General features: G+C 39.4%; 1 protein-coding gene across 1 annotated transcript in view; it reads left to right on the plus strand.

Moving 5' to 3' along the window:
• ABHD5 (abhydrolase domain containing 5, lysophosphatidic acid acyltransferase) overlaps window positions 1-23,204 on the plus strand; it is a 35,013-nt gene extending 11,809 nt beyond the window's left edge. Inside the window, exons 2-7 of the mRNA XM_006125612.3 lie at window positions 5,540-5,625; window positions 5,848-6,220; window positions 9,284-9,438; window positions 12,669-12,780; window positions 14,434-14,620; window positions 19,825-23,204. Of these exons, the coding sequence (XP_006125674.2) occupies window positions 5,540-5,625; window positions 5,848-6,220; window positions 9,284-9,438; window positions 12,669-12,780; window positions 14,434-14,620; window positions 19,825-19,914 (1,003 nt within the window). The 3' untranslated portion in view covers window positions 19,915-23,204. The remainder of the gene's footprint in view (window positions 1-5,539; window positions 5,626-5,847; window positions 6,221-9,283; window positions 9,439-12,668; window positions 12,781-14,433; window positions 14,621-19,824) is intronic.
• Window positions 23,205-25,973: the final 2,769 nt, after the last annotated feature.

Below are 25,973 nucleotides of genomic sequence, written 5' to 3' on the forward strand. Positions count from 1 at the left end.
AGAGAAGTGTGCTTTGTTGTTTGTGTGTGGGTGGTGGTTGTTGGTTTTTTTTTTTTTTTAATAGGTGGCTGACAAATAGTTTAAGTATGGAAACTTAACATCCTGCCATGACCACCCATGTAAACTGTAAGCTACGTTCAGTTTTGAGGTTGTCTCAAATAACTAAATTATCAAAATGACAAATGAGATGATAATAAGAGCTTTTCTATAAATTAGCCTGATGTAAACCTATGGCTGCTGTCTGTCCTTTTTCATAACTTAATTGTCAGCCTTGACAGTTTCTTTCCTTTTCTCCTATTATGGGTTACAGCCTTAAAAGGAACCTCAAAATGTAGTAACTGAAGTAGAATTTGTTCTGCTTACTTCTCAATTTTAGTAGTTGTGATGCATAAGACAGAAAAAATGCTTGAATCTCAGATCCTAAATTGAGTTTACAGAGTTAAGATGTTTATATGGTTGTAAATGGAATACATTTTTATTGGAGTGCTTTAGACACAAATTTGGGATTACACAATGTCATGCCATTTTTCAGAGCAGAGTTGCCTTTAAAAGCCTTATTTGAAAAAGCACCATGGAACAGAAAAGATGTGTTGCTATAGTCAGTATCTCTGCTTTTACAGCACGAAGGCACATGAACTCAGTGATGCTAAGGAAAATGCAGGAAACCAAATGTGTGAATTCAGTGGCACAGACTAATTTAATTGACCATTCCTCCCCAAAATTCAAAAAAGTGGTATACCTCATTGTTTATCTTTAACTTATATATTATCCATATTTAAATAAATCAGCCATGTGATGGCTAATGATGCTACCTCTGTCAAATTGTACTTGCTTAATCTTCATTGTTTTCATGACTAAGCAAGTTTAGAAAGTAGTCATTTACAGACTGAAATACACTCCCTTTTCAGCTAGTTACTTTTCACTTCCGTTCAAAATGGTATAAGTTTTAATTTTAAGTTTTTTTTTAATTTAATTTTTAACCTGAATTTTGTAGGACAGTGGTTACCCAGTTCTCTGATTTGTAGTGTCAGCTTTCAGCACAGCATTGTTTTCGTGTTTTAGCTTCCAAGATGTACTGCCTAAATATGGTTCCTTGGGTACTCTTCCAAATAAGTCCAAGGTAGTCTTTTCCTTTCTCACTGGTCTTCTGTTACAGAACTATGCCTTCTTCACTATAACCTCAAATGTACTAGCTTTCTTGATTGGTGACTGGTGGAAGCTAGCTTCATGAAGGTATATGTTTAGAGCCCCATTCTTCAACAAAGGGGGACTTGAGGACTTTTGAGGTCCCTTCCAGCTCTACATTTCTATGATTCTGTGTAGATAAACAGTCACCCATTCTGTTGAGGGATAACAGAAGAGGTCAACACGATGCTTCACTGGACAACATGAACTCTCATTGATGAACAGATGGTTCGTATTGTGAATATCTTGACCTGCATGAGCAGTTCAACCACATTGTACTCCAGCAAGGTGTGTTGAGCTCAGCTAGTTTGTTTCAGATACTCTCCCAGCAGGCATCACTGCATGTACAGAATGCAAACTGGGACTGCTATAGTTATTACTGGGCCTTTGGCATTGGGAGTAAAAATACTATCAACTATGTAACTTTGACAAGACTATATGTTCCCACTGACCTACACACATACTCTTGATATTAAAAAAATAAAATTCCCAGGGAAATAGCTAAAGGAACCTTGCTAGTGCCAGATTATCCTGTCACCCCTCATATTCCAAATTTGTAGCTGTTGTAAATTCCTCTTTTCCATAACCTGAGGATGGTATCTCCTGTTTCAAAAGGTTCTGACTACCATGCTCACCTGCAGTGTTCCTTCTAATCTTGTCAATCCATGTGCAGAATAAATTTTATATGCACCAAAGCATATGTGTATGTGCACCACCAATAGAAACAAAAAATCTTGCTGTGAGTGTTTTACTAATCGGCTGGGTGGTAGTTGACTCCCCTTCTGAGTGGCCGTAAAAGCGCACAGCTTACAGGGAACACTGCTTATCTATGTCATATAGTATGAATACTGACAGGTTGCACCTAAAATCACACAGTGATTTTTTTTTTCCACATTGCTCTATTCTCAAGTGATTCTACCTTTGTGACTTATTAGATGGTATGACGAACGTATTGGCTTTAATGCCACAAATGATGTTACAGCAGGGATTGGATTGGCAATTCTCTTTAGAGATGAGCTAGACAAGGGAGTTATTTGAGCTTCCTCAGAGTTCAAGCTTGTAGTCTCTTGAATGGGGCCTACTTCTGCTGTGGTTACTGGGGTCTTCACCCACTCAGTTTGCTTCTTTAGGGCAGGAGTGGGCAATTTTTGATGGGTGGCCACTCCAAGAATTTGAAAAGTGGACGAGGGCACTCTTCTATGATATTAATGTGGGAGGAGGTGTAGGGTCTGGGATAGAGGTTGGATACAGGAGGGAGTTTAGATGAAGGAAGCAGATGTGACCTGGGGCCCTGGACTGAGGTGCAGGGAGTTGGGGTACAGGAGGGGGTGCAGGGATTTGGGTGTGAGCTAGGTCAGGAGGGGACTGTAATCTGGGGCAGAGGATTGGGGTGCCGGATCTGAGAGGAGATATGGGTATAGGAGAGGGGCACAGGATTTGGATATGTGGAGTGGGGGGTAGGAGTGGGGGGGGAGCCAAAGGGTTGGGGAAGGGAGGGATTGAGGTGCCAGAAGCAGGCTCTGGCCAGGAGACTTACCAGCCTTCAGCCATTCCTGAATCAGCCTCCCTGCCTGCCAGTGTTCCTTCTAAACTGTATGGCAGTGCAGCTTCACAGGTGAGTAATCAGCCCTGCCCCGTCAGTCAGCTCTGTGCATGGAACCCTGAGCCTCTGACTGGATGGGGCTGATTAATCACCTGTGAAGCTGCGCTGCCATGCACTTTAGAGGGAACACTACTGCCTGCCCTGTCCCTGCACAGGCTGCAGCCACGTGCTCTGTAGCCCCTTGTGCTTCATGGCTGCCTGTATTGAAAAAGGCAGCTCCAGTTGGCCAGTTTCTTGCCAGAAACCGGCCAATGGGGTTGTGCTGGGGGTTGGAGCAGCTCCTAAAGCTTTCCCTCTCCTTCTCAGACTCACAGTTTTAAAGAAAAACCGCCCTGTAGCCATGTTTCTGAGCAGCATGGGGTGAGGCGAGGCGAGGTGAGGGTGAACGTGCCTGGGGCTCCTTGCCGGGTCCGCAGGCCGGATCCAGTGGTTTTGGCGGGCCGGATACGGCCCACAGGCCATATTTTGCCCGGGCCTGCTTTTGGGTAACCTAGTTAAGTTTCCTGTGACTCATGCTCTGCACATAGTTTTGAAAGCTGTCATGCCTTCCAAGCCCTTAGGGACTTCATCAAGTTGTTTTAAGGTAGCTGCTGGTAAACCTTCACTTGCCTGGAGATTGTGTGAACTGTCAATATAGTTAAATGCTTTGCACTTTTCTTTAAAAGATAAGAAAGAAGGAATTACAGTGGCCACAAGATTGGTGGCCACCTGCACTTTATCCATCACTGCTAACATTAGTGCAGCTGAACTTGTATTAGCCATGATGGGTTTATTTTCAGAAAAAGGAAAGTGTGTACACAGGGCCATAGCTGATTGTCATTAGGAGGCACTGAAAATCCTTAAAGTGGTTGTTGCACCCGTCATTTGTGTTCTCTTGATATCACTTTGTAACATCTATGCCTTCACCCCACTCTTTTCCTTGCCAGTGTTCATTTCAGAGTAGGAGTGCAATTCATTTAACTATTTGATCAGAAAAAAACAGGTCAGGTTCCGCATGGCAAGTGCCTTATGTGAATTGCTTCTCAACTCTGGCAGCATGTAAGCTTGGTATATAGATGAAAAAGCTGCCCTGGCTATTTGCCTGCCTGATCTGGGTCACCTTTTACTGCTTTGCAGTTAGATGTTTGTCGTATCAAAGATTTATTCACTGTTCAAAAATCTGTCTTAAAAAAAAAAAGTATGAAAGTGAGACTCTAGAAGGAAAAATATGGACACAGTTGCTTTTGTCTCATACTCCTTTAATGTTCCAGGTTCAGCATGTCTGAGTTCCATAAAGAATATTTTTCCATTGGCATTTGAGCACTTTCTGATTTATCTCTCAATGGTGTGCGTGCACACGCACACTATGTGTGGCACACTATGCTGGAAGTAACACTGAAATCCACCAGATGAGACAGTGGGCAGCTATAACTTTACAACTTCCTCTTATATACAGATTCCTAAATATTTATCTTCAGTATATAGCTTATTAAGGAGTGGAAAATAAATTTTGGGGATTGTGAGTTATGGCTTTTGTTTTTGTTGTTACAGCTGTCTTTAGCAGTTGAAACATTTCTTTATTGCTAAAAATCTTTTTTCCCTTTAAAATAAATTTTAAGGGTTTTTTTTCTTTAATCAAGATATTGCTGGGAAATGTACACAGTATTTGTTTAAGGAGTTGGGAAGAAAAGCAATTGGGTGTTAAAATGCTCTCATGATCATGTGATAACATTCTCAGCTTCCTAGATCATTAAAAGGGAAATTTTGATTTAAGATAGTGACCCAGCTGATACCAACATATTGTTACAATTGGTTTTTAAGAAAGTAATGAAAACTATATTGATAGCAATTGATCATTTTTTTTCATTAACCTTTTTAAAAATTTCATGGTACAAGATGATTATTAGTTGGCCAAATTGCTGCGTGCTGATGCCAAATTTTCTCTCTTTAAAAAGTCTAAATTTTAAATAGCTAGACTTGTCAATCAGTTGGGAAGCAAACTGTATTCAAATACTCTCTTATGGCTTGATTCTGGTCCCATTAAAAGTCAGTGTAAAGACTTCCATTAACTTCAGTGGCTTTTGGAAGAGTTGTGGGGTCAGATTCAGCTCTCGTTACATAAACGAGGCTATTTATTTCCATTGATTCTTTTAAAGAGAATTGGATTGATCCCTTAGCAATGATTTGCAGTCTTCTGCGTTGCTGCTGTTCAGAACTTCCATTGTATGGAACAAGGGATGTGGAATGCGTGTTTTATTTTAACATTTTAAAAAATGTTCTTAAGAACTTACTCTTGCAAGATGCCAAGTGTCTTCAGTTCATTGATTGACAGAGGACTTGAGTGGATAATGTGTTTGTTTTTTAAATATGTTTATTGATGGTTTCAGCAGATCACTTTTACACAGAAAGGCCATGATTCAGAGTGTCTGCGGTAAGGTAACTATTATTGAATAGCAATGGACATTGATTATCAGATGCTGAATCCTGATAGACTGTCTTTCTGCTATAATCACTTCTTCGGTGTGTTTCTGATTTGTACCTTCACCAGACACTCTCATCAGACTTGCGCTGTTGTGTTGACTCATCAATAAGGTCAGTGTAAAGGTTGAAACTCCATCTCCTGCTCATTGTGGTTCTCGTATATAATGGTCTGGAATACCTGTGTGCTTGAAGATCATTACAGCTTTAGCTAATATTTACACTCACACATTCACTCACTCACTATTTAGTTATAAATCTATTTATTTCGTTTTATGTTTACTGCTACTGTAGGTCAGGGTGGCTATCTAGTTGGCTTCCTGCATGGTGCCCCACATCACTGCCACATCTGAAAGAAGCCGAAGAGAAAATACTGAAGTGTAAGTATTTTTTACACATATGGAGAAGTATACCTAGATCTTATATAATTTTACATCAGAAACTATCGTGACTATATCTAATTCATTGCAATGAAGCAAACATGACTGTTGTATAGATTCTCAGTGTTCCATTGTTTAGCACCTTTGACACTAATCAGAAAGACTGCTAGATATGACTAACAAAATATAAAATATCTGAACTAGGTTTTTTTTATTTTCCAGGTATCACAAGCACATATAGCAAACAATACATCTTCATATCCAATGGAAATAAAATATGGACACTAACATTCTCTCAGGACCTCTCATATAAAACTCCACTTGTTCTTCTCCATGGATTTGGAGGAGGTGTTGGACTTTGGGCTCTCAATTTTGAAGATCTTTGTGAAAATAGGACCGTTTATGCATTTGACCTCTTGGGATTTGGGCGTAGTAGTAGACCACAGTTTGGCACTGATGCAGAAGAAGCAGAAAATCAGTTTGTAGAAGCTATAGAAGAGTGGAGACAAGAAGTAGGGTTGGACAGAATGATTTTACTTGGACATAATTTGGGTGGATTCCTGGCTGCTGCTTATTCACTGAAGTACCCATCAAGGTATGTGAAAATAAAGGGATAAATGAAATCTGTTCTGTTGTACTAGTGTTTGTACTACACACACACACATTCATTTGAAGTGAAGCAGAATGTAAAATCAAGCTCTCTTTATGAATTAGTTTTAGTTGTAAAAATTAGTTCAAGACTTGATTTTAGAGATCTATCATCTAGTTTTAGACCCAAATTGCAAATTATTGTTTTTGTTCTGAGTAGAAAAATATGAATACAGTATGAATAGAAATGTTTTGTTGTAACTAACCATCAACCATTTGTTAAACATCCTCTTGCAGTGTTGTGAACCTGAACAGAAGAATCAGCTAATGCATGAGAATCAAAAAGCAAAACTGCCATCCTGAAGCATGTGTAGTGAGAGTTAAATATTATGCTATTAATAACCTTTATTGCATCTGCAAATGCATTTGCATAATAAAAACTTTAATAACTTCCATAAGTAGGCAATATGAACAGACAAATTAATGAACTCTTGGTGATTTTTCTGCTTTTAGTCCATTGCTGTCTCCAGTTCCTCTTTGTATAAGTAAAGGGTATCATATGTTTCTTTTCTGTTTTTAATCATACTGTGACATTACGATCAAATAGTCGTGTTTAAGAAATAAGTGTCCTTTTATGTTTCTGTCCACCCTGGTAGGTTAACATAAAGGTATATTGATTAAATGAAATTTCTATATATTGAAATGAAAATATAACGCGTTAACCCTTCCAATCAGTGTCTCTCTCTTATAAGAGGGATCTTAGAAGGGATGAATCTAGGAAGACAGATTCCACATTCTAATGCAGCGGTCAGTACAGGTTGCACTTCTGTAAACCAGAACTCTGGTCAGGTAACATCCGTGGTCCAGCAGGACCATAGATTTTTCCAGGATCAGTATGTCCTGGCACGCATAGGGGATGGAGGGGATTTGGGAAGCCCAGCACACAACTCAGCAGGGAGAGCCAGGAAACCTGGTAAGAGGGGATGGTGGCCAGAAATGACCTTTCCTGGTCCATAAAAATCCCTCATCTGAAACTGGTCAGGTCCTGAGGGTGCCAGACCAGGGAGGTCCATCCTGTAAAAACTGAAATTTCATGCTGACTTGTTTATACTGCTCCATATAATGAAATGCAAGTACAATATTTATGTTCCATTTGATTTATTTTTTAGTTGTATTTTATAGTTGTATGGAAAAAATAGGAAAGTAAGCAATTTTCAGTAATGCACAGTGACACTTGTATTTTTATTTCTGGTTTTGTAAGCAAGTAGTTTTTAAGTGAGGTAAAACTTGGAGTATGCAACAAAAATAAGACTACTGAAAGGTTAGAAGAGATTGGCAAGATTGAGAGCCCCTGCTTCAATGTATGAGTCTAGTTCTGTTTTAAAAAATGCTACAGAAATTATTCCAAAGCTGAACTTGTTGTGTGTGGGATTTATTTTCTGAAGTATTCCTTTGATCAGTGTGTTTTGTGGGGGGGTTTTGTGGTTTTTCGCTAACATCTCTGGTCTTTCCAGGGTTTGTCAAATGACTTATTTAAAGCTAGGCAAGTCATTATGGTATAAAACCACTTAATCACCAAATCATAGGATTAGAAGAGACTGCAAGGGTCATCTAGTCTAATCTCTGCCAAAATATAGGATTTGTTGTGGCTGAATCATCCAAGACAGCTAGCTATCCTTCCTCCCTTTGAAAACCTTCAGTGAAAGAGCTTCACAACCTCCATAGGCTGCTCTATTGTTCTACTGCTCATAAGAGTTAGGAAGATTTTTCTGAGATGTAATCAATTCTGCTGTGCTGTAGTTTGGACCCATTGCCTTTTGTCCCGCCTTCTGTGGCGAGAGAGGACAGCTTTTCTCCATTGTTTTTATGGCAGCCTTTCAACTATTTGAAGACTGCTATCATGTGCCCTGGTTAGTCTCCTCTTTTCCAACTAAACATACCCAGTTCTTTCAGCCTTTATTCATATGCATTCCAACACTCCCATGATGATTTCTTTATATCCTTTCTAGACACTGGTGACCAAAACTGGTCACCAAAACTGGTCACAGTACACTAGCTTAGGCCTAACCAGTACTAAGAAGAGCAGTATTGTCATCTCCCATGATTTGCATGCTATACCTTTGTAAATGAAACCTAAAATTGCATTTGCTTTTTGAACAGCATAGCATTGCTGACTTTTGAAGTTGTAGCCCACCACAACTCTCGGCTCCTTTTCAGCAGTGCTTCTCCCAGCCTAGTTTATCCACAGACTGTATTTGTGCCTTTGTTTTTTCTTCCCCAAATGTAGCACCTTACATTTCTCCTTTTTGAATTGTTTTGTTGTTTAGAACCCAGTTCTCCAATTCAAGATCCCTCTGAATTTTAGCTCTGTCCTTGAGAGTATTGGCACTCCCCTCACCCCAGTTTTGTCCTGTGCAGACTTGATCAATATATTCTCTATTCCTATGTTCAGGTTATTAATAAAGACGTTAAAGAACAACAGACCCAGCACAGATCCCTTTGGAACCACATTTGAGACCTCCAATCTGACATTTCATTAAGTTACTCTTTGTGACTGTTTAACCAACCAAGTATCCACTTAATGCTAGTTCTGTTGAGCCTTCATTTCTCTAGCTTATTTATCAGAATGTGGAACTGTGTTAAGCCTTGCTGAAGTCCTGGTATATTATGTCCACTTCATTCTCCTTTTCCACCAAGCCAGTTACCCTGTGAAAGAAGGAAATCAAGCTGGTTTGGCATGATTTGTCCTTGGTAAATCTGTGCTTGCTGATAGAGGGTATAGCAGAAGAGGTAATCACTATCTGATTTACAAGGACAAATCTCTCATCTTTCTAGATCACAGAATATAGTGCTTAACAGCTGGTTTTGTGTTCAGGCTTTTCTTTGGTTTTACTTCCTTATGCTAATGAGGGATCAGAAATTAGATCATAGGATATGACCATGATTATGAATAACATAGTTTGTTTAATTTGCAAATAGCAAGCTTTATTGATTTTTATTCCACAATAAATTTTGAGAGACTTCAAACCATTTTATACACACTAAATCTCCCAAACCTTTTTACCAACAGGGTAAAGCACCTTATCTTAGTGGAGCCATGGGGTTTTCCAGAGAGGCCTGACAATGCTGAACAAGAAAGACCAATTCCTATTTGGATTAAAGCATTGGGAGCTATGTTGAGTCCATTTAATCCATTAGCTGGGCTCAGGTTAGCTGGACCCTTTGGTGAGTGCCAATTAATATTTGTTAAAGTACTATTTGTATATATTTTACAAGTAAATATAGAGCAAACACTTCATTAAGATGTTGACTTCTTATAATTGCTAATTGTCGTCTTATAAATAGTTTCTGGCCCATCATTTATTTCATAAAGTATCTAGAGCCACATCACTTATCTATCATGAGGGGTTTTTTTTTAAGTGGGGTTTCTGTCCTTTGTTTATTAATATGCAAACTGGAAAGAGGCTTTAGTGTGTTTTTAAAAGCTTGAGTAAGATAATTGCTTTTTGGACATGTTAATTTGTTACTTTGCAAACAAGATTATTCTTTAAAGTAGAAGCTTTTCTAATTTACTTAATGGGACTATTTGATTATCAAATAGTTGCACAGAAATAAAGCTGACAAATGATGCCTCTGATTTAAAAATTTAGTTCAATTATGCTTAATAATGTTCCATTGCTTTCAGGGGATGTAGAAATTCTAATTTAAAAATATATTGCTGTGCCAATGAAAATTTTCTCTAAAATTGCAACCATTCATCATCTTCTATAGATGTAAAAACCCTAACAATACTAGCTTCTGCTGTAAATCTTCATAAATATCTATTCACTTTTTTCCACATAAGGGATTGCTTTTCTTTATATCTATTATATTGTGGATTAAGTGTAGATTGTGATTTTTGTCCTGGGATGAGAATAATTAAATCCATCTATTAGATAGACTCCATTACTTGATTTAATGGGTAGTATTCATAATTTAAAAAAATTATGATCTCGATAGCATTCACGAAAAAACTATCCAGAGGTTCAAGTTGTCTTTGATAGATGTTAAAAATGTGATCAACAAAGGCAAATGAAGCAGTCTTCTTAAAACCGAAAAGGGAGAGGACCCTCCCACTCCAACCACTGATCTCAGCACACACCAATAGCTCACAGCCTTTTGCTTCCTTCTTTCTCCCTGTATTCCAGGAAAAAAAGATTTGGCAATGTGGCATTAAGATCAATAAACTTGGACTTATGACAGAGTGGAAAGTGCATGCTAAAATTGGGCCACCCACAGAAAATGCTTTGCTTGTAGTTTCCACTTGATTGACATGCAGTCACTGCTGTATTTGTTGCAGGATGATATGCAGAAATAAGCAGTGTCTCTCACACTCCGGTCCAAAGTCAGTTTGGGGTTGTAAAACTAAAACAACACTTCAAACTCTTGAGTGGAATAAGATGTGTAGCCAATGCAAATAATGGAGATTCAGTGGCATTCTCATGACCTAAAGCTCCACTTAGTGAGTTGCCACCTATTGCATTAGATTACATTTCTGAATGGATTTTAAGTGTACTCCCACATAAAGTTTATTACAGTAGTCTAATCTCAAGGTCATAACAACCTGGATCATGGTGACAAGGTCGACAGAAATCATGCTAGCCCCTCTGGCCAGTAACAGTTGGAGGAAAGCAGCTTTATAATCACTACTGTTGCTGTGACAGTCTAGCGATATATGAGTATTGTATCTTATCTCCATATTATAAATCCAAGTCAAATTGGGAGGTCACATCTTCAGTTAAAGATGAAAATACAGTCTCTGATATGTCTTCAATTTGTTATCCCCTTTTAATAACACCAGTTTTGTCTATCTGGATTGAACTTCAGCCAGCAATCCCTCATTTATGCTCCAGATACTGGTCAAGGCATTTAATAGTGGATTGTGCATAGTATTTTCTAAAGAACTCAGCATTGGCCTAAATCTGCTCTTACTGAAGTCAGTGGTAAAATACTCAGGGTAGCCATGTTAGTCTGTAACGGAAAAAACATAAACAATAAATGGTCCTGCACTACCTTAGCGACTAACAAAAATGTAGATGGTATCATGAGCTTAGAAGTGGGTTGTGCCCACGGAAGCTCGTGATACCATCTATATTTTTGTTAGTCTCTAAGGGTATGTCTATACTTGCACCCTAGTTCGAACTAGGGATGCAAATGTAGGCACTCAAAATAGTCAATGAAGCAGGGATTTAAATATCCCTCGCTTCATTAGCATGATCTTGCCAGCACGTTACTCTGATCAACAGCTGTTTCGAAAGTGAAAGTGCGCATCAGGACACGTTAGTTCGAACCCCAAACCCCTTGGTTCGAACTAACGTTACTCCTCAAAAAATGAGTAACATTATTTCAAACCAAGGGGTTCGGTTCGAAGTAACGTGTCCCGGAGCACACTTTTACTTTTACTTTTAAATCCCCGCTTCATTGACTATTTCAAATGCCTACATTTGCATCCCTAGTTCGAACTAGGGTGCAAGTGTAGACATACCCTAAGGAGCTGCAAGCCCATTCGTTGTTGAAGTGGTTATTGACTTCATTCAGAGTAGATTTAGGTCAACACTGAGCTATATGATTAGATACAAAATATGTTAAAATAACATTCTTTTAAGGTTAAAGTCAACCACTTAAAAGGGAAAAGAAAACTAAGAGCAATCTTAATGTGTACAAAAGGACAGAATGAGGATTGCATGGGCAACCTTAATTCTGACATTTCCTAATTTTCAGGTACTGATTTTTGCAATTGAAATAATATTCTTATTATGCAGTTTTTGTGTGTAATTTCTTAGAGAATTTTTGTTTAAGAAAAGGATTTTTAAAAAACTTTACATCTGCTACTTGAGCTACAGGCCTAAATAAATCAGCTGGCAACAGGAGAAGGCTATTCCTCTAAGAGGGGATTATGAGCCAATGCAAGATCCAGGCAGGAAGAACCCTGGCCTGGTGGTCCACTCCAGTACATCTTGCTGCCAGGAATTTTGGGTGTCCCTACCCCTTGTGGTGTCCTCATGAGGGGGAATGGTTTGTTGGAGCCATGTGCTGGTTCTGGAGAGTTGGCTTAGTGGAGCCTTGCTCAGCCCAGTTCCTCTGTCTGATCCTTTTACTCCCTTTCTGCTCCAGCTGCTCTTGGGTCTACCCCATAACAGTGTATGTATGGGTTGTGTGGGATGCTGCTGCTGCTCTGATGCAGTATGGTGCCCATTCTTTTTAGAATGTGTGTGTCCATTTGTTTTGATATTGTGCATGGTGCCAGAATTTTCCTAAGGAAAGCAAATGATGGGAAGGGAAATGACGACTTTTCCAAAGTTAACTGAGCCGTAACCTCTAGGACCTTTTTGTAATAGAAATTGATATGCAACCTAAATAAAGGGATTCACTACCAGCTCCCCCATGATTAATTTTTAAATTTCTATTTTTTAAAGGATTAAGCCTTGTACAGCGATTAAGACCAGACTTCAAGCGAAAATATTCCTCTATGTTTGATGATAATACTGTCACTGAATATATCTACCACTGCAACGTACAGTCACCCAGGTGAGCATAAGTTTGCCCAAGTGTTTTAGAAATTACTCTTTCATTATTGAATAGTCATTGTTCTCCTCCTCCCTCAGTGTCCCCAGTAATGTGCAGACTGACTTTTTAATGTAAGGTTGTTTTAGACTGCTAGCAGTGAGTGTGTTAATTTTAAAAGCAAAAATATTGAACTTTTCTTGTTCATTTATCTAATTGCAATTTTAGGTCTGCCAAGTTTGACTTGTCCCCCTTTAATAATAATAATAAAAAAAAACACCCTGGGTGAGCACTAGAGAGCAAAAGGATGTTCATTGTAATATAAGACTGATCATACTGGGTCTGATCTAGTCTAGTACCTTGTCTTCCAACAGTGGCCAGTATCAGATGCTTTAGATATGAACAGACTAGGGCAATTTTCAATGATTATCTCCTGTCATTCAGGTGCATCTTGTGGCAGTCCAAGGTTTATAGGGACATCTGGAGCATGAGGTTGCATCCCTGATTGTCTTGGCTAAAAGCCATTAATGGACCTATCTTCCATGAACTTGCGTAATTCTTTTTTAACCCAGTTATACTTTTGGCCTTCACAACATCCCTGGGCAAGGAGTTCATAGATCAGTGTGCATTGAGTGAAGATATACTTCCTTATGTTTGTTTTAAACCCACTGGCTATTAATTTAATTGGGGTAAATAACACTTCTTTGTTTTTTCTCCACAACACTCATGATTTTACACATCTCTATCTTTTTTTTGCCCACCATCCCCAGTCATCTCTTTTCTATGTGGAACAGTGCCAGTCTTTTTAATTTCTCCTAGTATGGAATCTGTTTCATTCCCCTAATAATTTTTTATCCTTCCTTGTACCTTTTCTAATTCTATTAGCTTTTTCTGGTAAGACAACCAGAGCTTCATTCAGTATTCCAAGTATAGATATACCATAGATTTCTACAGTTGCATTACAGTATTTTCTGTTTTATTATCTATCCCTTTCCTAATACAGATTAAACCTCTCTAATCCAGAATTCCATGGTCTGGCATAGATGGTAAATCCATGGATGTTCCAGGGCCAGAGCACTCAGAGGGAAAAATTAGTGGGTGCGGAGCACCCATATAATGCCAAGCTGCATCCCATAGCCCCGCTGCTTCCCAGGTCCCAGCTGCCCCCTAGGGTCCCGGTCCATGCCCCGCACTGCTCCGACTGGGACCACAGAGGGAAGCAGCTGTGGAACTCTGGCTGGGGCCAGGAGTGGAGCACCATGACTGGGAACCAGGGTGAGGGACTGGCAGCCAGAGCCCTGACTTCAGGGGCAAAGTTTGGATGTTCTGTGGCACCCCCACACTCCCACTTCCCATACCTATAAAGACTCTGCATTGACATTCTCTGATTCAACACAAGTCAGGTCCTGAGGCGGCTGGATTAGAGAGGTTCAACCTATTGTTGTTAAAGTTGGGGGAGGGGGGAGGTTGGTTTTGTTTTGTTTTGTGCTTTTTGTTTATTTGTTTTAGTGCTACTTCACATTGAACTGTAATTTTTTTTCAGAGAACACTCCATAATGACTCAATCTTTCTTGAGCAGTAACAGATAATTTAGATTCCATCATTTTGTACGTATAGTTGAGATTGTTTCCAGTGTATTACTTTGCACTTATATTGAATTTCATTTGACATTTTAAGTGGTGAAACTGCTTTCAAGAACATGACTGTTCCTTATGGATGGGCAAAAAGGCCAATGTTACAGCGGATCGCTCATATGCATCAAAATATTCCAGTCACTGTGATTTATGGAGCACGTTCTTGTATAGATGGTAATTCTGGTAGTACCATCCAGTCTCTACGACCAAATTCATATGTAAAGACAATAGTAAGTGAATTATTTTAGCCATTGTTTTTTTTTCTTTAAGGATTTATGTTGATTATGTCCATTTGTTGCCTTATTTTGTGCCACCTCTGGATTGGTAGTCTTATGGTTTAAAACTTTGGCTAGGAAACCTGATCTGATTTCTATAACAAAGGGTGGGAGAAAATAAGTATTCTTTGAGTTCTTGCACATGTTCATTCCAGTGTAGGAATGTGTGCATCCCATGCAGTTGTTGGAAATTTTTCCCTTAGTGGTTTCTGTTGGGTCAGCTCTTGCACCCTTTGGTGGTGTTTACTCAGTGTAAGAGGCCCTGCCAATCTGTCCTGCTTCAGTTCCTTCTTACCTCCCATGACAGTTGCTGAAACCTGTCATTGTTTAGGCCACCTCCTCTCTTAATGTTTTTTCTAACCTTTCTGTGTAAACAGTTCTCATTTTTAGTAGTTAGTGTAGTTTGCTTAGTGTTGGATAGATTGGATATATCCTCTTTTAGCAGAGTTGTCCTTTGTCCCAGCTCCAACATATGCCTTTCTCACCAGGGTTTAAGCCTTGTTTGTCATGCAGCAAGTCTGTGCCTGTTAGCGAACTGCACTCGAGCTGTCTCAAGTGCTTAGGGGAAGCTCATAGGAAGAAATGCTACCAAATTTGTAAAGAGTTCAAGTCCCAGACCCAGAAGGAGTGCACTACTTTTTCAAAGGTCCTTCTCATAGAGTAGCCTTAAGACTAGACTCAAAGCCATGCTCAGACTTGGCACCAGTCACCTCTCCCCGAATGCAGTGTGTTCCTCCATCAGCATGAATTCCTCAGCATTGATCATCTTCACTGGCACTTAAGAAACACCACACGCATCAGAAGAAGAGCTAGTCTTTGGTGCAAAAGGACAAAGGAGATATGGAGAAGGCAAGACCTATGGTAGGCTGCTATTAATCACTGGTGCTGCATCTCAGAGTGCCTGGAGCCCTGGTATTGCAGCACCCTATGATACCCACTCAACACCATGAGACTAGATGTTTTGCAGTCCCATCGACACCTTCATGGCTCCAAGGGATCATCTAACCCTGCCAATACTGGGCTCTCTGGAGGGTTAGGACTTGGCACCGTTAGTGCCCCCCAAACACCAGGGAATCGATGCCAGCACTGTAGCAGATGTCCTCACTGACAGCCTCAAGGTGCCCGAAGCAGCCTTCTTCAACACCCAATGGCATAGCACTGCCCTTGTCCCCACTAGGGATGGGCTTATTGGTTAACTCTCATAGTTTTTCACGCACCCACCCACCCTTCTCTCATGCTGCCTCTGATACAGAGGCGGCAGGGGGAGGGGAAATGAGCTGGTGCTCGGGGGAAGCCGGCTTAAAAGTAAGGCTGTTAAATTGCTTTTATCTGGCTAATTGTGAAGACGATGCAATTTGTATCGACTACACAATTAATCAATAAGGTCCGCTCTGTAGAGCTGCAGTGGGTATAGCTCCAGGAGATGGCTCGAGCCGGGACTGCGTAGTCCAGTAGAACCATTAAAGGTTCTCGGCTCTACAAAGTCTTAAGCCTTTTCCTTTGTTTATTAGCACAGGTTCCAATTCAGGAAATCTGCAAGGCGGCAACCTGGTCATCAGTTCATACCTTCACAATGTATTGTGTCATTACACAGCAATGTGCAATGCCCATTTCAGCTGGACAGTTCCAGTCAGCCTGCACTTGATCTCCAAACTTACCTCTGGGACAACTGTGGGTCACCTACATTGGAATGGATATGTGTAAGCCTTTCTGTAATGTTGTTCTTTGAGATGTGTTGCAAATATCCATTCCAAAACCCACTCTGCCTTCCCTTTTCAGAGGCAGTTGACAAGAAGAAACTGAAGGAGAGTAGGGTCAGCAGGGTCCCTTATACCAGAACTATGAGCAGGTCATACAGAGGGTGCTAGAGCTGACCCAATGGATACCAGTAAAAGAAAAATTTGTAACAGCTGTGCTTGGGTTGCACACATCCCTATATTGGAATAGACATGTACAGCACGTCTTAAATAAACACAATTATGGAAAGGTTAGTAACTGGTTTTATCTCCATTTTTTCACATGGAATAATTGCGGCTCAAGAGAGAAGTGACTTAGCAAAATCAAAAGGAAATTTGCTGTGACATTCAGAATGTTCTAATGAAACGTTTTGTAAAGAAAAAAATACCTACAGTCTAAATTTTATATACTATTCAAGGAATTTTCAATTTGATAAATGTTTCAGTTATTTTACGTAGTGCATTCATTTTTATTGTGTAAGTGATAGTCATTTTCTGCTGAAGATTTGGAAGTGCCTTCATTTGAGTTATTGGCAGAAATACTTAACTTTGTCTTTCCAGCCAGTGCAGCTTTATTTATAGATGTGAAGAGAGCTGTTTTTTAAGCTATGCGTGCTTATATCCTAGACAAATATTTATACACAAACTGGACACACTTAAGAATACATTTCATGTAGTTACTTATTCATATTCAGAACCATATTAGACAGCTTTGACAGTTGAATATGTAGAGCCCTGCCATTTTGCAGATATTCATGGCTCATTTTTGTGGATACAGATGTGGATAAAAATGTTGGTATCCACACAGGGCTCTATGAATATGGATGTACAAGTTGAACTTCTCTAGTCTGGCAACCTCAGGACCTGACCAGTTCCGAACAAGAGAATTTTCTGGACCCCACAGTAGGTCAATATTGTCTAGCAGCATTACCAACACTTCCACTGCTTACTGGGCTGAGAGAGGACATTTAGGGGTAAATTAGAGCTAAATAACAGCACAGAACAATGAGAGCCAGGACTGGTGGCTATAAACAAACTTTATAGGACTGCAGGAAACTTGGCCGCACCCATGAAAAGTGGACATCTGGTTAACTAAAATCATTCTGGATGACGGATGTTTCCAGATGAGAGTTCTGGATTAGAGAGGTTCAACTTGTACAAGTTACTTTTGTGAGTTGATCAGATATTACTGCTATGTAGTCTTCCAGATATGACTGGCCAGAAACTTACCCATGCCCTAGACATAATATATTGTAGGCTATTAAGTTAAAAAGATTATAAAGACTATGTACATGTATGAAGTAGGGTACATGGAAAAGGGAATGTGGACAAAATGAGATTTTTCTCTCAATTTTCTGGTTCTGTAGTTCAGCCATAAATAATGCTCTGTAGTGTATAGGAGGATTAGGTAAGTGTCATTTCAAATCATTTTAAAGAGAACTTGTCCTCCTAAAATGGTGACACATGTTTGGGAACAAAAGTATTTATTAAAAGCTAACATTCTAAAGTTAAGATGTCTCTTACTGCTTAACAAGCAGACTTCCTATAACAGAAGTTACTGTTAGAGAGTATGGAGTAGAAGGGTAGAACATGCATGAGTCGTTCAAACAAGTATAGCCAGTCTACTTGGGGTTTTCTGACAGGAAGGGATGGCTGATTTATTGTCGTATTCTAATTTAGGTTAACATTTTGTCAGCCAGAAGGTGAGTTCTAAAAGGCAAATGGGACATGGAAAGAAAAATGGGGACATTGAAAGGCTTTCTTTAGGATGAGAGAAGTACTTCTTCCAATGTCTCCCTATAGCTGCTATTCCTGTTCTTGGTGCAGTGTTTATTCTAGCATATAAGGGGAGATCTTTATTTCTAATTTTAAATTTTATTTTGTGCCTGTTTCTGTAGCTTCCTAGTACACCACTAAGATTAAGCTTCTTTACCCTGTTGGCCTGCAGGGCTGCCTCCTTCCTGTCCCCAGCTGGGGCTCATGTAGCCAGGAAGCCACCTGCGGCTGAGGGGAGAGCCGGGGCTGCTGCAGCCTCAGCCCGATGCTCCATGACAGCCAGGGTGGGGAGCTGGGGCTTCTGTGGCCTCAGCTTCGCCCTCCCCAGCAGCTTGGGGTGAGATGGGGCAGCCTCCCCCCAGAGAGAAGGGGGGTAGACCAGCGTAGCGAGCAAGGGACACAGCCTCCTAGTTTCTTTAGAAAACTTGTCTGTATTCTTAGAAAGGTAGATTTGTCCCAAACAATAATTCTCCATCTGAAGTGCAAGTGAATTAATTTCTGGGAAGGCAGGTTCAAAAGAGGATAATGACCTCAGTATAAAATTAAGGGCAGAGTTCAGGTCTCTCTTCCAGAAAATACTATGAAATGGCCTGCTTTACCAGTCTAGGCATGGAGATAACTAAGTTATATTTTTTTAGTAAAATTATCTATTCAGGAGTGTGCCAGCAAATGTGATTTTCAGCATCTGACTTGACTTTTCCCTGATTATCATAGCAGTTAATTTAGAGGGTTGAAATGACAGACAAGCTGCTGCCACAATCTAGAAAATCCCAAGCAATTAAAGCCCTCAGTTCTTAATCATCTACTGTACTATTTCAGTCTTTCCCAGAGCACACGCTTCAAAGAGTTGAAAAACATTCTTACATTTTGCTAGTTTCGATGGAAGAGCACCAGAGAACCACTGTCCAGATTTTAGGGGCAAGTTGGAGCTGCATTTTAATAGAAAGCTTAAATTGTGAAACACAATTTCAAAGCTCAATTCCACAAAAACCTTATTGGTAATAAAGCAGGTTATTGAATAAGCAGTTGTTTTATTTTTTTGTTTTCTTTTGTTTACTCCTTTGTAATAATGATTCCTCAATAGAAAGAACAAAATTTCTTCCTTTTTTTTCCCCCACTCAGTTTACACCTCCTTTGTAGTTGCTTATTACCTTCTCATGCCAGTAGCCAGCCTCACAGCCGAATCAATATGGATTGAGTGCAATAGGCTGTCAGTTTTTAAAATCAATGTTCTTGTCTAATGCGTATTTTAACACTTGTTAGATTTGTCTGATTTACTATTAGCACTTGTCATTGCAAATGTACAGGAGCTGGCACCAAGACTTAAATTAAAGAAACCTAAAGTTATAGAAACATTTCTACCTACATTTAAACATCTTAACTGGAGATTAGAATTTTTTAAGTGATAATCAGGCCTCTGATTTAGGAACCTATTTGGAAATTTTGGCGTTGCATTTTTTTGTTCAGGATGATAAAAAGAACTTACTCTCCCTCATGTCTGGTCATACTGTATGTCTGTCTCACTATGTAGTAACAGACTCGTGATTTTGTGTGATGGTTTAGATGTTTTTCCCATGTCATAACGTATCAGGATTTGTAAACATTCTCTTTATTCTGACTTTTTTCTTTTTCTTCCTCTCCCCTCAGGCTGTTCTTGGTGCTGGTCATTATGTATATGCTGATCAACCCGAAGACTTCAATCAGAAAGTAAAAGAGATATGTGATTCTGTGGACTGACTGCATTCAGCTCTTTATTACGTTCAGTCATACATACAGTTTATAGCAATACTTTGTAGAACGTTACAAAATGCAGAGCTAGTCAAGCTGGCTCTGTTAGCACTGTTTCTTCCAAGAAGTCACCTGCACACTTAAACCACTTAGTGCCTTTTGAGTGGGAAATATTTTAAATGGAAACCTTGTACAGTTTACTATGAGATTTGTCTTTAAATATTTAGAGATGTTGCTTGTCTGTCTGATACAGTGAAAAATATAACTAGTTTTTAAACTGGGAAAAAAATTAAATTGATTGAAATTTGCAACATTTTGACCACTTTAAATTATGTTGCCTTCTAAATCTACTATAAGAATTTATATACTCAGCCATTATATAAATAATATATTGTATAAAGATACTTGGTTTCTTTATAAACATTCATACTTGGCCAATGCATTCCAAGTAAGAATGTGAAATTAATATATTTCTTAGACTTTGTGTATGGTATTAACATTTTATTTTGCCACAGGTATTAACATTTTTGGCAACAGGTTATGAAGTAGGTGTTTGGAGAGTGGCAGGGCCAATATAATTAGCACGGTTTGTCATTGGAAATAAGGTGCATTGATGCCTGCAGTATTCTTTTGGATGTTTGATTCTTCATAAGACATTCTTTCATGCATCTAATCTTTAGGGAGCTTCAGTTTTAAGAGAAGGTCATGTTGCTGACCCTCATTCTTCCATGAACATATTTTTCTGCAGAATACAATGGCTTGAAATGCACAAGTGGCTTGCTAGTTGCACAACCTGTTTTTATGTTGATACAGTTATCGGAAGACCTGTTGTCAGGCCAAATCTAATGGTTTTAGAATTGCCCATTTTGATTAATACCAGGAAATATTTGTCTAATAACATTAACCCTGATCTTTCTCTTTCAATATTAAGCCTACCGTTTTCACACATGCAAATTTTTGGAATACTGAAACTAGTCTAATTGAAAATGCTACAGAATATTGAAGCTTAGTAGAATCCTTATTGGATGGGATATTAGTGGAATAAATAGTATCAGTGAAATAAATAATTGCTGTTTTTGGTAATTATTTATGAAATATTTGGCTAATTCAGTATTTCACAATTGGAGCTAATCTACTCTCAGATTATTTACAAAAGACTAATAGTTCAACATTAGTTTTCAGGTGCTTAGTAAAATACATTGAACAAAGTACTTTTGACACTTTTTTTAAGCTAAACTCTGTGGTTTTATTTTTCAAAAAAAGCAATTTTAGTTTTACATAAGACTTTTTGGTTTCCTTTTGAATGTTGGAATAACTACAGAATGTATCTTGATCCTTTATATAAAATATTTAACTAGTTTTATCACCTTCTGAAAGTTTAAAAATTTTCTTGAAAATCCTTGCTTTCCATATTATGATTACATATAACAAATCTTCCCATCAGATTTCACCACAGCACAGTCTTTCTCCTTCAGGAGATGTTTATACAGTGCTATGAAAACATCAAGCAGTCGATGACTGATGGAACTTAACTAAACAGCTGAATAATTTAATTGGAATAAATTAAAAAATTGAGTTGCATCTTTAATTAGCAAATATAGATTTATATAAAATATCAATATTTTCTAAAATTTGGTGTTCAAAATGGAGTTACAGGGTATTTTTGTACCTAAGTCATAAATTAAATGGCAGCATGGCTAATGAATGTGGTGTTCGTGAAAAGTTTTTTCCATAATTATCAGTGTCTAATTTGCATTTATCAACAGTAGAATATTCACAATTAATTACAGAAAATGACATTTTTTTAACCAGTAAAAGGTGGAACAAATTAATACTTTCAGATAGTATTAATATAGGGAGCTCCAGTTTGTCACATCTAAGGATGTAAGAAGGGGAAAAAAATTTATGCCAAACATGAAAATATCTCTAAATAGACCTTGTTTTTTCAAATCTAGTAAAAATCACTGTTTTATGCAAGTTTTCCACTGTCAAAAATGGCATTAAATGTTTGTGTGTTGCTAAGAAAATATCTATTGGTAGGTGCTTTTATAATAGATTTGTGTGACTACTTTTGCTTTCCCGACATTAATTACCGCAACTGAGCTAAACATCCAAAATGTGTAAAGAGGAAAGTTATAAGACACATTAATTTTTTACCTCTCAAAACTCTTAGTCATAATTTGTGCTGAACTGGAAACTTGAGTATGGTTAACAGGTAACAAAGTTTCTCATCTTCTGGCTATATGTACAAAAGGAAAGTCTGTGTGTATGCCCACTTAAATGAAAGGAAATGTTAAATCTCCTCTTCCTGAACCTTCATACTGCAGTTTTAAATGTAATTGTATTCTGATCTCACTGAACATTGACAGTACAACATAATCTATTACAGTATTTTAATATGCACCTTAGGCTGCTTAGGTTATGATTAGCTCATATTTTGGATGATTAGGAGCTACAGCACTTGTAATCAGTTTCTCTACAGTCCCCTCATGAAGTGTGAAGCTCACCTCCTTCAAAAATACTGTTTCAATATTATGAATAGAAGTTAGAGTAGCTTGAAATACACTGTGTGAGAATACTGTATTATGATTATGATGTTTTTACGGGTACTTCAAAGTAGCAACGGCATCACAGAAATGATCACAGGTTTTTCTACTATAATAGCACCAAAATTAACACTTGACTGTTCACAACAGCCAGGGTGTGATGTAACAAAGATAATCCAAAGTATTGATCTGATAAAACTAAGATTTAGAAACCATCTCCAAAACACTTTCTACCTTCAAAGATTGACAGAATACATTTTATTACATCAATGTACTAATGTTTTGTTTGCGTGATCTACTTCATTTTTGTTGTTTGTTGAAGCACATCTAATTAGTCTTAAACTCTGAATGGGATACTTTGGAGAAGTACTCTGGTTTTTCTTCAGATCACATATATCTTTTTATAACACTGTCATATTGTAAATCACTTACAAAAATTATAGTAAAGCAGCAGTTTGTTTCTGATCATGAAATGGAACATAAAATAAGCATGTGACTTGGTTTGTATTGAGCATGGAAGAGGATCCAGATAGGTTAACTGATGCCTCCTGGTTCCACTGTAGTTAGAATTATGCCAATGTTTTTGTTATAAACCCTGTTTCACAAGGTTATGTAACTTTGGTTATAACCATTCACTCTGAACTGAAATGTCATAGCTTCCCACACTTACTGCTGTCCCTTACCCCACTCCCTTTCTCCCTGCCAAAAATGTAACTAACTTTTCAAATACATATTAAATTGGAGAATATGAAACTTTTCTGGGTATATAGTGTGGGCAAACAACTATACAAAAGTCTATTTCACTTGTTCCAATCAAAATTTGAACCTCAAGTGAGAGGCTAGAGTCCCTAGATTTATGCAAAAGTTGTAACCAGCCCATTCTTTGTGGTCATCCATGCCTCAGTCAATTGGAGAAAGAATTAAAATAGCCATGGAGCAAGATTATGGGACCAAACGAATTCCCCCACAGGCCAGTAGAGAGAACTATACGTAAGCTTCTAGGCAAAAACCAATTAAAGTCTTTGTATGTACCTAGCTTCAGCAGTCACCGTTGAACAAAACGGCACCATGCTATTTATCCAAGTGAAAAACATTTTTACTAATTTATGCCAGTATATGAACTATATTAGTGAAGTTGTTTTCAGTGTTGCTATAGTCTGTACTAAGACTTTTCATGTAGTCCTACACATAAGTTGCCACAGAGTTTCTATCCTGTTGACCAGTTACGATCTATGAAGGGATTAGTCTTCAGTGGCCCATATTGTGAATGTTTAAGAAGCACTGCTGTAGATGAAACTGGGATTACACTACTTCTGACCTTACAATATCCCAACAGCTTGAATTATCTTAACAGAACAGAAGAGACTAGTAGTGCTCTGCTACTACTTTTAGGGATAATGACTATAAATAAAAACTGGCTGAGGCTTTACTACATTTTCAAGAGCAAGTAGTTGGGTAGATGAATGGATGGGAAGAGCAGAGAGGAAATAAAGGGAAGGGGGGATATAGATAAGGAATAACAGAAACTAGAAATGAGTGAAAGAGAAGCAACTGGGGAAAAAGACTCCACGTGTTGGGGGGGGAAGAATGGGGGTGTGTGTTAGCATCCAGAACTGATTCAGGCTCCTTTGAGGCAGGGAACACATAGAACCTCTCTAGTCCTACTCAAGATGATTACCTCTATTTGATACTGGTGCAACTGCTGTGCAATATTGTCTACTTCTGGTGCCCACAATTCAAGACTGATGTTGATAAACACTACACAATATAAAAACTACCTGTGGCAATACTAGTTCTACTAGAGACAAAGCATTAAAAAAAGCACAGGAGCGGACATGCCAACAGCTAAAACTTCTCATGCATGTCAGGTTTCACAAGCTAAAATGACTTGCATCAGGTTAGTACAAGGGGTAAGCAAACTAATGAATTTTAAGATAGTTTGATAAATATGGGATTGCCTGCACTAGTGTGGAGGGTCCAGGAATCTAAGCCTGTGCATCTGCACAGCCATGCACAGCAAATTTTAGACCCACCCACCTTGCCTGCAGAGCCACACAGCAGCACTCCCCAGCCCTCACTTGCCTGCTGAACTGGAAGGTGAGCGGTGGTGGTGGCAGTCGAGTGGGGCCCTATGACAACTTCACTGGCTCTGGTGTCTGGGCAGGACACCATGGCCTGGCTGGTGGGGCTGCGTGGCCAGAGGTGACTGCTTGAGCAGCCCCGGCCAGGACCAGAGCTACCATGTGGCGGGGGCAGCTGTTCGGTTGGCCCTGAATTGGAGCTGGAGCTGCTGCATTGTGGGTGGTGGTGGCAGCACTGTCCAGGTGGAGGGCTGCCAGCCAGCAGCCCTGGGGTCCTTACCCTAGAAGCTGTTCGTCAACCAACTGGGCATGCTGGGCAGTGCAGCCCCAACTCCCTTCTCGCCCATGGGTCGAGGGATCTGGCCAGTCCAGCCCCAGCCCTTCCTCCCATAAATAGCTGCCGGCTGGCCAGGGGTCGGACAGCACTCAGCTCTGCTTACTCCCCCAAGTAAGCAGCTTTCGGGGGGGGGGGGGGGGGGGGGCAAGCAACCCAGTCTTGGGCCCACCCCTTGCAAGGGACTGCCAGAGGAATAGACATCCCAGCTCTAGTCTCCTCCCAGCACGGAGCTGCCACCTGCCCAACCTCTCAGTCTTCCATCCTGAGTTACCCCTTGCCCTGAATCCACTGGCCTGAATCCTCCCTATCCCTCCCATTCTCTACCCTGATTCCTGTACCGCAGGGTCATGCACTTTGTTAATTATCCCTTTGTTTAGGGGAGAGGGTTGTATAATTTTAATGTTTGTGTGTATTAGCAGCTGGTGGGTGTCACAGTGGCGCACAGCTGAATCAGTGCAAATGATATCAACGTAGGTACACAAGACAAAACTCACTCTGCTTACAGATGGGAAATCTTAGAAGGAACACTGGGAAGGTCCCTTTCAATTTAAAATTTATGTTCCTAAAATCTCAGGCTGCCTGCACACACTTTTTTTTTTTTTTTTGGTCTCCTTCCACTGAATCTTAAATCCTGATTGTGATAAGAGACTGGCACAATTGGAGATGGGCTGCTAGACAAAGTGGCTCAGTATTCTGAAGACTTCTTGTTTGATTATTAGAAGCTGTTTTGGGGGAGCTCCAGTCAAGTCCCTGCCCACATGGAAGTCTTCCATGGCCCTATTGAAGGCTCTGGGTATAGATGCCTCTACAAACAAGAGGAGAGTTAGCAGGTCTCAAACTGCAGAAATTGCAGTCAGCTCACTTCTCTGGGGTTTACAGAATCACTAAACCCACTGAAAAATAGATTCCAGAGAAAAAGAGCTTCCCACCCTCTTTCAGCTAGTAGTACCCAATCAGGCTACATCTAGACTGCAAGCCTCTTTCAAAAGAGGCTTTGTCAAAAGATACTGTCAAAAAAAGAGCATCTAGACTACAAACAGTACTTTCGAAAAAGCAAGCCGCTTTTTCAGAAGAGAACACGCAGGCAGTCTGGATGCTCTCTTT

The sequence above is a fragment of the Pelodiscus sinensis genome, chromosome 2, assembly GCF_049634645.1.
Source record: "Pelodiscus sinensis isolate JC-2024 chromosome 2, ASM4963464v1, whole genome shotgun sequence".
Classification (NCBI taxonomy): domain Eukaryota; kingdom Metazoa; phylum Chordata; order Testudines; family Trionychidae; genus Pelodiscus; species Pelodiscus sinensis.